The sequence below is a fragment of the Homarus americanus genome, unplaced genomic scaffold (genome assembly GCF_018991925.1).
Source record: "Homarus americanus isolate GMGI-L3 unplaced genomic scaffold, GMGI_Hamer_2.0 scaffold34701, whole genome shotgun sequence".
NCBI classification, from domain to species: domain Eukaryota; kingdom Metazoa; phylum Arthropoda; class Malacostraca; order Decapoda; family Nephropidae; genus Homarus; species Homarus americanus.
In genome coordinates this window covers 209,861-225,312 of record NW_024726820.1, presented here as the reverse complement: position 1 = coordinate 225,312, position 15,452 = coordinate 209,861, and the positions used below count along the sequence as shown (strand labels likewise).

At 39.0% G+C, this 15,452-nt stretch overlaps 1 protein-coding gene across 2 annotated transcripts in view; it reads left to right on the top strand.

Annotated features, from left to right (window-relative positions):
• Nucleotides 1-3,134: 3,134 nt before the first annotated feature.
• LOC121865705 overlaps nucleotides 3,135-15,452 on the top strand; it is a 61,206-nt gene continuing 48,888 nt past the window's right edge. The window contains exons 1-2 of one of the 2 annotated variants that reach the window (XM_042365232.1): nucleotides 3,135-3,244; nucleotides 13,115-13,685. In XM_042365232.1, the coding sequence (XP_042221166.1) occupies nucleotides 13,506-13,685 (180 nt within the window). In that variant the 5' untranslated portion in view covers nucleotides 3,135-3,244; nucleotides 13,115-13,505. Of the gene's footprint in view, nucleotides 3,245-8,708; nucleotides 8,771-13,114; nucleotides 13,686-15,452 lie in introns of those variants that run through there. The other variant, XM_042365231.1, reaches the window with a different exon arrangement.

Below are 15,452 nucleotides of genomic sequence, written 5' to 3'. Positions count from 1 at the left end.
AACAAAATACGACAAAAACCCGTCAAGACCCGACAAAACACGACAAAATCCCGTCAAGACCCGACAAAATACGACAAAAACCCGTCAAGACCCGACAAAAGGCCCCAAAACCCGACAAGACCAGATAAAACCCAATAATTCCCAACGTAAACAATCCCAGTGATGCATCATAAACTGTAGATAGTGTCCTTGGCCCAGCCTTAACTAACACAACCACTTTTATTATCATTTCTACCTTCCTTCCTATCCTTACTTCCTTCCTTTCTTTCATTTCTTTCAAAATTTCTACCTTCCTTCCTTCCTTCCTTTCCTTCATTTCTTTCAACCTTCCTTCCCTCCTTCCTATCCTTCATTTTTTTCTACCTTCCTTTCCTTTCTTCCTTCATTTCTTTCTACCTTCATTTCTTTCAACCTTCCTTCCCTCCCTCCTTCCTATCCTTCATTTTTTTCTACCTTCCTTTCCTTTCTTCCTTCATTTCTTTCTACCTTCCTTCCTTCATTTCTTCCCTCCCTCCTTCCTTTCCACCATACGTACACGAAGAGAGCACAGCTGTGTGGCTTGACCTGACCTGACCTAGTTCTTTATCACTCATGGGAAACAGTACACGTGTTGGTTAGGTTAGGCTTATCAGCCCATGGTAACCCTATCCTTGTGTATGGTAGGTCATGGTTACCGTGTATTCTGGTGTGTGTGTGTGTGTGTTGGTAGACAGATACAGTTATACAAAACTGGACATATACAAGAACACCAGAAGCAGCAATAACAATACCAACAACCACCCCCAACTACAACAACAACCACCAACAACAGTGGTACCAAATAGGCAGGGTCCCCGTATATCCTTGGGGTAGCACGTGACGTCACACTGCAGCCAGCCAGTGACCTCGACACACACCAACACAACCTCGCCTAAACCAACAAGTTCCGTGTACACCATGACCACCTGCAGTGTGTGTGTGTGTGTGTGTGTGTGTGTGTTGTGTGTGTGGTGTAGTAAGCTCACAACACTGGTGCTAACATTCCCAAGTAGTTTCTCATGGAGTTTTAAGCCCAACACATGAGTTTTGTCTCGTCCTAAGCACACACCAGAGGGTACTGGGTTCACCTGATGATTAACCAACCTAACCTAACCTAAACCCACCCTCCAGGTAACAACAACACAGGGGTTTGATTCACTCTCACCTGTCGTCAAAGTACACAACACGACAGACAATCATTTAACATCAGCATTTAAAGGGACGGTCTCCAGTCCTCAGGTAGGTACAGGTAAAACAAATGACAGGTAATGGTCATCATATACAGGTGGTGTAGAGAGAGAGAGAGAGAGTAATATTCTCGAGCATCGTAAGAGAATGTTGGGGCCTCAGAGACAACCTCTTCTCCTCCCTTCATTTTAAGACAATACCCCCCCATCCCTCCCCACCACAAGACTTGCAGGGGCCAGTACACCCCTCCCTCCCCACCACAAAACAAGCCCAACCAGCTCCCTGCAAAACCTACTGACCTTGAAACTACCAGAACCACTACCCCCCACACACTCTCTTCCCGCCATCTCCCGCTCCCGTCCCACTCTCTTCCCGTACCTCCCCCATCCCCTCCTCCTCCTCCCCATTTGCATACAGTATTATAAAACCAAATGTTATGACTACCTTGGATATCACATGAAGATTAGACACCCCAACTTATTTCACCAGTTGAGAAGGGGAGGGAGGGAGGAAGGGGAGGTTATGGGTGTTCAATCATCAGGTGACACGTATTTATAGTCGTTTGTGTGTCGTAGTTAGTGGAGGTATTTAAAATAATAACAATCTAGTTACTGGTGTTAAGCTATGGCAGTCGTACACACACACACACACAGTATACATACACGTATACAGTCAACACAATATACACACACACACATTCCACAGGCCTTCCCTATTGGTCACCATATCCCGTTACTGTTATTACACCACACCCGTAACCTCACACCATCACAGCTAACCCTTCACCTCCGCCAATACCTAATACGATATCCTGAGCAGCGACTAGGAGGCGGAGGAGGAGCTGGAGGGTCTTGCGTGTCACTTGAATCTTCCAGCCAACCCTCCACCTCCCTGACCCACATATACCGTCCCTCCACCAAGGTCTAAACATTATACCTTGTTCAACCGTAACACCTTGCCCTACATTACCCCAACAGAGGAAATATATAACTCAAATCTAACCAATCCTAACTTCTCATACCCAACGTGACCTCAAACCTACCACCCCCCCCCCCCCCAGGTAGCATTAACGGCGTTTGATTATCAGGTGACAAACCGTGGGGAGGGAGGGAGGGAGGGGGGGAATCTACTGTGATCTGCTATCAGTCTTCCATAACCCAACAATACTTTTCAAAAATGACACTATCTTATATTTATCTTCTACACACGAGTCCCAATGTAAATAAACTGCTAGCGGGTTTCTTATATCTTCAGTTAAATCGTCTTATTATTATTATCAATAGTAGTAAAAGTAGTATATATTGTCTATGTATACATCATGAACTTATGTGAAGCTGTAAGATATATAATTTTATTGTTTAAATATAAATCTAGCGACAACAATTAGCGAGGAGGCGTTTGGAAACAAGGGCCCCACATAAATAATCTACAAACCCTCTGGAGAATAACCACCCTAACGCTAAATGGAAGGGCAAGGTTAGGTTAGGGTGATTAATAAATACAGATTATGCAAAAGCACACAGCCTAATTACAGGTTGAGGCGACGTGTGTATGTTTAGGTTAGGTTATGGGAATTCATGAGCCTCCAGTACTGTTTCGAAATATAAGTTTGGATAGACAGTTTCATAAAGTCATTAAAATCATCATACTGTAGATCCAGAGACAGCGTAGGTACACACACAATGGTACATAGTCACTTGATTTAACCAAGGATAGACCAAGATGGCAGCTAACAGCTAAATTACATTGAAAACTGAATACATCAATACATGTAACCGTACCCTCTGCCCCCAGCTTCTCCAGTCTTCTTGAAGGCATCAACATACCGCTACGCCATAAGTTTTAACCATTATCCTCCAGTGGTAACATCCCGGAGGCGAGTCGACCCCCCCCCCTCCTCCTCCCTCACTCACTCCACCTCCACAGTGTAGTAAGTACGTGTGACTCGCAGTGTTCTCAATACCTCACACCACCTTTATCTTACTAACCCATAAGGAACAAACTCCTACACTACGGTATTTTCATCTCTATTTTTAAGGTAAGGACTCGGTGACATTTGCCAGGTCGTGATGCCCTAAGTCTTGGTGGCTAAGGTTTGTTTTGGCAACAGGTTTCATCAGTGGGCGGACGGTTGGTTGGCGAGGGTGTGGCGTGGAAGATGGGGGCTGTGTGAATACCACCACACTAAACCAATGCCTCTGGTCTAACTGATCTACATATTATAATGTAAAAAAAATATGTAATGATAAAGAACTCGATGAACGCAATAAGGAATAAAAAGAGTTGTACAGGTGTATTAACAGCAACAAGTCTGGAAGTTAGAAGAAACAGCTCATATCTCTACCATATTAACACACAAACAACTCTTTCATTATATCCCCATTAAGGGCAATTCAATATAACGAATATTTCACAATATTATATAAAACACAACGGAAAAAAAGTTAATTGAAGGAATGATTGAGTTTATCCATCGTCTCCCTCTCACGTTTTCTCACACACCACAACACATGCGTCTCCATTTTCTCTCAAGGTTCTTCCTGGGAACACTCACCAAATCCACGCACACAATAAGCTATAATTATCTCCAATATACTTATCCACATCTTCGTAGTTTGTGTAAAAAATTAACAAAACTAAAGACAACGTAATACTGACCCACATAGCCTAGGTTATATACTTTCATCATTCGTGACATCTCCGTCGACCCAATAATTAATTTTGCAGTAACGTAATGTGCAAATTTGTTATATACAATCTGTATTGCATTTCAACAGCTAGATTAATACCCGGACAATGACCTATTTGAAAAAAAAAAGCAGATCACACAAACGAAAAATTTGCTATATTGATTTTTTTTAAATTCGAGGATATTAACACTTACTGCTGTGCCCTCTTTGTTTACAAATCTATCAATTATTTGCCTGACAATAATCATTTCCAGTTCCGGAATAATCAGAGATACAACTTAAGGCACCCAGAGCTACTAAGACCACCCCCCATGCGCTCCTCTCAGTCCCAGACCCCCATAAAATATCATGGTGTGAAGGTGTGGGACAACTTACCCCCACCCATCCCAGCAAAGACTACGCTCCCTTCCTTTAAATCATCTCTAAAAAAATATCTATTGTCGAAGTATTAATATTTCTTGTAACACTTACTATATTTACAGTACCTGCTTTTATTGTATCATCAAAACCTTTTATCGGAAATTATCATGTAAATAAATAAGTAATTACCATTTCAATAAACATAATTGCCAACTAGACAAAATCCTGACAGCTCTGTCCTCTTGTTCAACCTTATTACTGTACAAACTATGTTGTACTGCTCCCCCATTATACTTATGTTTTTCAATTCCACTAGAATATATATATATATAATAAATAATAAATAAATATTGAAGTGATAACCGTGGTAACATTATGAGATGTTCTTATTACCACCATGCTATTGTACTATTCCAGATTATACTAAATGTTACATAATACTTCCTTGAGATAAATGTATAGTATATATCAGGTGCAGCTCAGGTTCTCAACTGGCTCAGCCATGTTAATATTGTTATTATTACCCACTCTGCATCTGTATTTTTCTAGCTAAATAAAATGTTTCAATTCAATTCAATTCAAGTCACCACCAGTATTGTACATTCAAACACCTATGACAAAAAAAACGCATTAAATCTCCACGAAACTTCAATAAGAATAAACGATACACTTAAAGCTAAAATATTAGAAACGAACATGTTATACAAATTGAAATGTAAATATAATAATCTAAAATAGAGATACTATATAATTTAATGATGACTTACCTTAGAAATTCGTCTGGCGATGACAACCTGTACTTGAAAAAAATCGAACACTGTAAACACTGCTTGAAAACTGTGGTAAGCGACTCATTAACTTCACAAATAGACAAGACTTTTGAGATTAGCAAAATTTATGTCGTACCTAATAATAATAAATTAACGTTAGAGAATTTAACATTAACCAATAAATCAATGTGACAGAATCTAACATTAACAACTTGAGATGAAAATTAAATGATAACAAGTTAATTTAATCCACAACAGAACTTAAAACAAATTGACTACAAGATGAATAAAAAAAAATTAAGTTATTCTAACAGTGAAAATAACATGAGACACGAAATTCCTGGCTCCTGTTGCCCTCCCAGCCTTGAGGCCAGGAATGACCAAGCCCACACCTGCCAGCCAAACCTCGCCCACTTCACATAACACAAGAAATTACTTACCCAACTAATTCAAATATCGCTGTGTACTGTATATACCGCTAGACAAATTAATAAAGCCATAATCCCTCCCCCCAATATAAGAAGTGAAATAATAAACTCTAAAAAATATATAATTACGTCCATATGCAAAGTTTCCCTGAGTCGGTTAATATCCCAATTGAGTTATCGGCTTCACAACTACCGCAAGCATATACAGTACACAGGAAACCATCTTTTTAGTGACAAACAGTAAAATACCTATAACAGTTTGAGGACAATTTGTAATGAACGCATGAGAAAATATAATCTCTGAAGTAGTCTAGGCAAACAAGAAATGAATTGGCGACGAGAAATTACTGTGAATCAGGAAAATAATCACATAAAATTTATAATCCATACAAGTCAATTCGCAGAGGCCATATGATTCATAAAAAAATGATAAATATCCCTAAAAAAAATGACACGGGAATCTAGAAATTAAAGTGAAAGGCTAAGTAACCACTGTATATGTAGAAATGGCACAGTAACCCAATCGTAACAATGCACCTAACCGCTTCCAAATCAAGAGGTAACAATGTAACTCCAAAATGTGTATAGAATCAATCAAAACGTTTAATAACTTATTTATTCGGTTCTTGCCCTCAGTGGTGGCATAATAAGGTTAAGTGAGAAAAAAAACGGTAGTCAAAAAAATTATTTCAATAACTTCATGGACGACTATACCATAAATCAGGTCACTTCAACTACTTTCGACATAAGAACTACTCTGTTTAATTGGATAAAAGATTGAAATCGTTGGGATAGGTTACGCAAGATGGTGTAATACTATCCAACAACGGGCGGGGCAGGCTGGCTCACGTCCTGCTTAAGAGAGCGAGGTGTGAGCAGAGGGAGGGATAGGGAGACAAGTCGTGACGTGTGGGGACATGTGGTGGGCACCGCTGCGTCATCACTATACATCAAAAAACATCTTCATTTCTGTTACGCTTCTTACTTTATAATATCCTAATCGCGGTAACACCAAACACAAGAAACTGTAATGTAAATAAAGGGTAAAAGAATTGACTTAAGCCAATATATTCCTACTAATAACTAATCACTATGGTATCTGTCTGAAATTAACCTTAGATGACAATCAGTTTTTTTTATAATGCTTGAAATCAATGTGTGATAAAGGCAGCATCTTGTATAGTTTCAAGAGACTTTGTTACGCCTCAGTAGTCCAATGTATTTGTTAAACATCAAGATAATAGCTCCACTGTATGCCTAGACCTTAAGCAAGTGATGGATTACTGAAATTAAACAAATACAGTGCAGTTATGGCACGTCTACCAAAGTTACATTACTCTTAAACATAATGCTATGAGCAGTAAGTGTCGTGAATTAGTCTATGTGAGGTACAGTGATATAGCAGCCTCCACCACACACCCTAGACACTAGCCACAGTGCGTGCCCGACCGTGGGTCATCAACCATCCTAGCAGTAGTACAGTACATACCAACCACCATACTAGGACACGGTCTTACCATGGCGGGGCAAAGTAATGGTCTCACTGGGACGGCTCCACCCAGCTTCACCGACCCGATGCCTCGAGAGGATTTCTTGGAGCTGCTTCCTCGACGTGCATGGTGCTTGCACGTCATCCACCGCTCATCCATATGACGTGTACCATTCCCAAACACCCCAGTAGTGGTATACGCAAGGTGTACGGGAGATGGCCTGTGCCCACGCATCCACTGGTGTGGGAGCACCTCACCACACGAGCATATGTGGACATATTGCTGGCGACTTTCATTTCACATAACACTGTAATTACACTCAACACATCACTGCACCACACTCTACCTTCTAGGCTTTAAATTTCACTGTAATTCTTTTAATATCCCGGTAAAATTTACTAAAATGTGGAGAGCGATCAACGTAACACGCGTACCACGAGGTCCTGACAATTTCAGCTCGGGCGAGATGCCAACTAGTGGAGGCGGGGCCGACCTGTACGCTTGCTTAACATTTTCACAAACTACAACTAACGCCACACTTCAATTTATTTACAATTAACACAAGATATACATGTAGAGAACAGTGACATGGTTGAATATGTTAATTAGGTGTCACTTGAACCTTCACGATAACAAAGCAACGTTGTCACACCCAAACGTTTACTACACATCCCACTAATATTTCAAATTATATGTAACAATTCCCCTTTCTAATAATCACAGAGGTAAAATTACGCATCAAAATATATTTTTCGTAACCTTAATATAACAGGAATAAACTAAAGAGCATAAATAATTCCATTTTGTCTCGATATGACGACGAGGCAACTCTCACCAGCTGATGTGAGGGGGCGAGAGGAGTCAAGTGCTACCAGGTGTGAACATGCTAAGAGTTGCACTATTATCACCGCCTCTTCTCTTACATCACTTATTCCAATGATTTCCACGAGTCATGGAGGTTAACTTTATTATATTAGTTAATGTACCATGTTGTGTGGGCCAGTGTACTCCCGGTATAAAGATATTGCGACGTAATCTTCACCTAAACGAGGTTACAGATGCGATATTCATTTGTCATATAAATTAAAACTTTTCTAGGATATAAAACTTCATATTAGACTTAATACACTATTATATCCGCTGACTGGTAATTATTAACATTCAAAATCACTAGTAATTGCCTAATAAGACGAAGCATACGTGTCCACTATGTGTCGACAAGATCCTCTCATATTACTTCTATTTTCTCCACTTTAAAAACATAACATGGAAAACTGTCTCATTAGAACTCAGCACTTACCCTTCTCGGATATGATGGGTGTGTATTTAGGCCTCCATGATTGTAGATGAGGAGATAATTCGAAAAAATAAAAGGGAATCTTCGTGGTCGTCTGGAAGTTCTTGGGTGACCAAAAACCTCCAGGCCCGCCTCGCAAACTAGTCCCAAATTCTTTATATAATTTATCAATTATTGTGAATTTTATCAGATATCTTTCTAATAATTTATACTTATTTAAAATTTATATATTTATTATGTAATATTTCGTGAAAATAAATAACAGAAGTCGTTAATATAAGGCTTTCAAATACCTGGAGTTATTTTCACACTGTCACTCAATACTATAAAAACCCATTTAACTTCTCATTAAAAACAACTCTTCCTTCCTTAAATAAACCAATATATACACATAAACACTATTAAATAACTAAACATGAAGAATATTACGTAGAAAAGATATAATTAATGAAATACTATAATGGTGGCGGAGTAATACAAGAGCTCAGCTGTTTGTGTCTGCTCTCCAGGTTAGGGAGGGAGTCACTCTGTAAGTCTTATATTATCATTAATTACTCATTATTCTCTCATTATTTCACCCAATTTACCATTCTCGTGTATTCCTGAGTCGTTTATCTTGTATTTGATCTAGATTGATTGGTTATTTAAGGGTCGGGGAGGTTAATTATGATGATTTAATTGAGGGTGGAGGTGGTGTCTTACTACCGTGACCTTGTATAGTCTACCTTATATCCTGCCTTATACCCTGGTTCCTTATATCATAGTTCCTTATACCCTTAATTCTTATACCCTAGCTCCTTATACCCTGGTTCCTTATATCATAGTTCCTTATACCCTTAATTCTTATACCCTAACTCCTTATACCCTGGTTCCTCATACCCTAATACCCTAGCTCCTTATACCTGGTTCCCTCATACCCTAGTTCCTTACACCCTAAATCCTTCTACCCTAGTTCCTTACACCCTAAATCCTTATACCCTAACTCCTTATACCCTGGTTCCTCATACCCTAGTTCCTTACACCCTGTTTCTCATACCCTGTAGCTCCTTATACCCTATCTCCTAATACCTAGCCTTATACTCAAACCCTATAACTCAGTAGACCTTTTACAGCCCCTCTTTATACCCTGTGACATGAAAGCCAATAGTGTACTACCCTAAATATATTCATTCATTAAGACAGGTATGGCAGTCGTATGTGTAACGTCGATGTCTGTTGGTACGGCAGCTTAACATGCTTGCTTGGTGGGCAGACTGTACATAGATAATTACTAAAATAGCCTTCTTTCTGACTAACCTAACCTATACCCTAAACTACCCTACAACCTAACCTAACCTAACCATTAACAACACAGTCCGTCATGGCTTATCTACCTGTTTCCACTATGTTCATATACAGGTGCTCCTCGACTTACGACAGGGTTAGGGACCCAAATCCAGGTCGTAAATCCGACTGGTTGTAAGTCCGACATAGATAAAAAAAAAAATTCAAAAAATAAAATAATAAATCTGCAATGAAATACAGTACAGTAAAAGTAATAAATAATGAGGAATGGATACAGTGTGACTGAGCACTTACCTTTAATGTAGTCAGCTGAATGCACACGGGGCCCCCATAATTTTCTATTTACAGGATACATGGAGACTATATTAATTGGATGAGGCATGCGCTTCCACAATAATCCAGTCTCATCCACATTGAATATTTGCTCAGGCAAATAATTCCCTTCCACAATCACTTCATCTAACTCCTCCTTAAAAGCTTCGGCAGCACCTTAACATTGTGTAGACTGTAGCGTTTTTTAAATCTATCAAACCACCCATGACTTCCTGTAAAGGTTTGATCACATTCATCTCCTGCCTGCTCCTTCAGGCTTTGGAACAGGCTTCTTGTCTTCAGCCTGTATGGTTAGAAGGCTTAAGGGTACACGCTTCTGTATCTGGTCTTCTATCCATATCACCAATAATTTTTCCATATCGTGAATAGGACCTTGTCTTCCCTTTGATATTATAGTTCCCTTTATAGGTGTTGTTCCTTTCACTACTTCATGAATACGTTCCTTGTCCTTCAGAATAGTGGATATGGTCGAGTGCGAGAAACCTAGGTCGCGTGAGATTGTTGCTACTGTTTTTTCCATTCTCATACTGCATTATTATCTTCATTTTCATCTCAAAAGTAATTGCCTGTCTCCTTTTCTTTGGAACACCACCAGCACTCTCACTTATACGCTTTCCAGTCATTATAAAGTCAATTAAATACGATAATAACGAAAGTTCACAGCGCGATCAGTATAGGATACGATAGCCAAACACCAACTAAGCGCTCCACTGAGTGAGTGTACCCGCGCTCTCGCCCGGGACAGAAACGTTTCGGTATAGAAAATGCGCGTGTCATTTGAAAATATTTTTGGTCATGACTGCCGCGGTAGTATGTCCCGACTGTCGTAAGGTCAGAGCAGGTCGTAAGTCCAGGCAGTCGTAAATCGGGGACTACCTGTACTGTAATTCCTGTTAGTGACGTGTGGAGAGAATATAATGATGTAGCACTTTAGTTTGACCATATTAAAGATTTTGGTTAATACTTGACGAGAGTGGTGCAGCCTTAGCCCCAACATGGAAGAGAAACTGAAAAAAAATGCAGGGGGAATATTTACATAATTTCACTTTACAATCTTTTACGTTTTACACCATCAGAGGAGCTAAGCCTGTACGTATGCTGTGTTTACCTTCTGTGATTGATCGTCGGTTCATTTCATTATTTTTTAGTTATTTCTTCACTTAATAATTTATCGTTTATAAAATGAGGAAAACTAACATACCTAACCTAACCAAAACACTACAGATATTTTCTAATTTATTATGCAAAAAGTACCATCTCTATAATGTAAGTGTGGTGTGTGTGTAGCAAGGTCGTGTATGCCATCTTCCCCCTCATGAATTTGTAAACTAAAAAGCGACAAGACACAAGACACATTCCTCGGGCATTTTCTCGCTGTAAGATACATTTTATCTTCCATGGAGAAATTTTCCTCAGGTTTGTGCTGAGGTTGAATCACACTCCAGGTATTAGTGCAGTATTCCTGGTGTAAGAAAAGTGGGTTTTATTATCGTTTCGGTCATCCAGCGAATTTTAGGATTTTAAGTTACCACCGTCCGAGAGAGGTTTAGGTTTGGTTGAAATTATGTTTTCCGGTGTTTTTCATGTGTTTTGAACGATTCTGACGCACTTCCAAATAGGTGGATGACCAAAATGATTATTTTACCCTAAACTGTTATTGCCCTATACAAAAATTATCCAGAGTTGGTGGTTAACTTGTATAATAGTTCCAGAGTACAGTACAGGTTGACAACCCTTTATTCGAAAAAAAAAAAATAATGTTCGTTGTAGGAGTTTCGTTCGTTATAGCATTCTCAATTTTATAGGTAACACCGTTCGTTATAGGAATATTCGTAGTAGAATCCATTCGTTATAGCATACCCTGCTGTATTAATGAAATAATAATAATAAAGAAATACAAGAATGACAAAAAAGATAAAAAGTGAGAAACACGACCTAGACCTATGAATATTATTATTTTTATTTTTATTTTTATTATAATTATTATATTATTATTATTATTATTATTATTATTATTATTATTATTATTATTATTATTATAATTATAATATTTTCGCCCCCCAGGCCCCAATGTGGTTCAGTAACTTGTGCCCGGGTGGGCTAATACACAAAAAAACTAACCATTCTGAAAACCGAAAAATTCCGAAATCCGAAATGCCTCTGGCCCCCAAGGATTTTGGATAAGGGATTGTATAACCTTTTGTTGATCAGTGAAATGGTCAGTTTGTACCAATTAATCAAGTTTGAATATTCTAATGTTCAGTTTTATTTAAAATAAAAAAGTCGTCCTCTATAAAACAGGCAAAACAACCCAGCCAAAAGTAACTCAACAGATCAATGACAGAATACATTTTAGATGACTTGATTTACCTTTTTGAAACTGTAGTGTATTGTTGACCAGTTATGCCTTCAATATGACTTCTACCTTAAGAACATCATAAATTAATTACTGATATTGTAATGTTTATATTTTTTATTTCCTGATTTATTTTATCCAGAACTAATGTACAGTAGCTAAAACAACTATCTATGCAAACTTTGTGGCAAACAATATGAGACCATGGATGATAAATATTGGTATACGAGGCTGTCACTAGTCACACTTATAATTTGGGAGCATATCGACCCCCACCTGCACAGATAGTTGTTTTAGCTACTGTACGTCCACTTGCATTATCTACTTCATTCTCACCACTTACTAGATACCTTACCCCCTCTCCCCCATTGCTTATTATCTGACATATATGGATGGTGGTTTATCATCAGTTTTTGTAGTCTGGAATATCTCTGTAGCTGTATGTAGGACTGTACCAGTTTGATGTGGGACTCAATAATGTATGTTATTGATGTAAAAGTTGTGGTGGTGTGTTATTGATGTATAGGTTGTGATGTTATTGATGTAAAAGTTGTGGTGGTATTGTGTTATTGATGTAAATTTATATGTCAGCTTCTGCTTGTGATTGTTATTCCTTATTTAGTATCTCATGCGATGTAGTCCTGTATGTAAGAGTTTTGAAATCAGCTGAACAATGGCAGCATATGTCACCTCAAGATTAATCACCCTAATGCTTATCTATCTTAACTTAACCTAACCTATCCTATCCTAATCTGGCCTAATCTAACCTGGGTTAGGTTAGGATAAGATAGGTAAGGATTAGTGTGGTTAATCTTTAAGTGAATTAAGCTGGGTTGGAGATTGTTCAGATGATCCAAATTTGGGACTGTGTTGAACTAAACCTTTTTATTATTTTTCCAGATATGGCTCATTCGATCAATGAGTGATTTGACTGCATGATCCGAAAATCAATTGGACTGAATCATTAACCTGTGGCTCCAGGTAACATGGTCAGGTAGATACCTCGCATTGCTTTCCACCAGGTGAGATTCAACGCATTAATCATGAAGTGAAGACAAAGAAAGGGAAATTGGCATTCTCTTTGGTAACGACCACATCATGAAAAAGGATCGCGGCTACGGATTGGATCGATAGAAGAATAAATAAGCCCGAGGGTACAAGAGTCGAGCATTAACCACCTTGGGGCTTTAACAAGTCAACAACCATCCTCGACATGGAGTTAGAAAGAGCATGTAAAGCTTTTCAGCATTGATGTGAAATTTGCCATTCTTACAAAATTTTACCACCAACCATGGGATCAACAACTCAAGTCCCAGTCAAAGGAGACCAAAATTTGGGTCATGCTGCACTCGCGGCGTGGGTGGGTCGGGACCGCCTGAGACCAACTCATCTCCGTGCTACCATAACCAGGCTGCTGGATCAAGAGTGTGAGGAATGGGAACCTCTCACATTCAGCTACGTCACGGGACAGGTATGTACTCTTCTCTACTCTACTGTTCTGTACTCTAATCTAATCTACTCTACTATATTCTACTAAACTATACTCTACTCTAGTCTACTCTTACTCTACTTTTAGAATTTTATATTATATGATCCATTGAGTTAAATTTTTCCAATCATGTATGCCCTGTCATTCATAACACAAGTGACATATTATAGTTCACCCAGACCTGCCAGCAAACCTCTGGCAGATCCTAACTTGACCAGTGTTGTTGGGGCAGATACACTCTCCTGTGTACCGTAGGACAGAAGCACTCACTCACCCAATTGAAGTAGAGTTTATTAAGTTAGCTCTCACTCTGGTTTGGTGAGCGGTGAGTCATTAGGATTCAACGGACAGAACCTTGTTACTTACAGCCCTCCGTCGTTAAGCTAAATATCAGACATTGGTCCTCACAATTTTCTCTGTCTGTACTCTGGTGATCCTTATGGAGGTTCCAAGGAGAAATGAATTTATAATCTTGTGTCAGGATAGAGCAGCTCGGTATACCGCTCAACAGTGAAATCTGCCACTGTCGCATACTGGTAATTTCTCCCATTCATGGAAAACAAATATCTGTAGTAATTGTGTGAGTTGGCTTTTGCAGCTCAGGTAGTGGAGGTAAGTACAGTACATGTTGTAATCTGATCTTCAAAATGAATTGGTACAGTAATCAAACACTAAACTTGGATACAAAATAATCCTGTTTCCTGGAGGTCTTGCAGATACATTTCAGGTGTGGGAGTTAAAATTACCGTAGTCTTGTCATATACTGTACTGTGCCTGGTAATACCTTGACTTATGTTGATGCCGAGGACAGTTGGAATCTTGTTCATGTGAAAGCTTATAACATAGGAGACATTACAGCAGTTACCTTTTTCCCCAGCAACATGAGCACGAACATCAGGGAGAAACTGCTGTGTGTCTTATGGATGACTCATCAGCTGTGACATGTGTTAAAATTAAAGAATTTCTCTAGACTTGTACCTTTATAGGACATCAAGGGAGCTAGTTACCATCATTTCAAAGCTTTCTTGTACAGTACTATTGCAGCCATATACATTATTGGCATGTTAAAGGTTATGACCCATATATTGTGTAGGAACAGTAGGTTACATCTCTTGCATTTTCCTCGTTGGCTTTTGTCCAAGAGTGGATTTATCGCCAGTGTACAGAAAGTCTTCATCTTCCAATATTTATTTCACCTGTTCCACAAGGGTACTCAGTGGAATACTTGTGGAGGGACAGCAGTTTTCTGTTTCCTCCCTCCTCCTGTATACTTCATGGGATATCAAAGCTGAGGCAGGAGGGGGTGGGGGGGGGCTCCTGTATGAGTCAGTGCTATTCTAGTGTTTTCTCCATTGTTGAAGTTGTAACTGACTGAGTGCATGTGATATAATTTATTCCTCCTAAATACACTACAGTATTTTGAAGAAAAAACAATACTGTACAGTACTGTATACAGTATATTAGTTTTGTTTGAGAACTTATATCTTACTGAACAGCCATAATATCAATACAGTTTTTAGGCAGTTCGCCAATGATATCATTGTTGCTGCTGCACTTATCATCATCGTAATGTTACCACAATAAAGTAAAACACACAGCTGTGTTTATCAAGATTCCTGACACTTACAACAAATATCAACAAACATGTAATGGTTGCCCCTCATATTTGAGGATGGTTGGCCCTAGGGCCTCCTAGGTGTGAATTTGTTTAAGGTGTAGAAGCTGTCGCCAACACAACAACCGCACCCT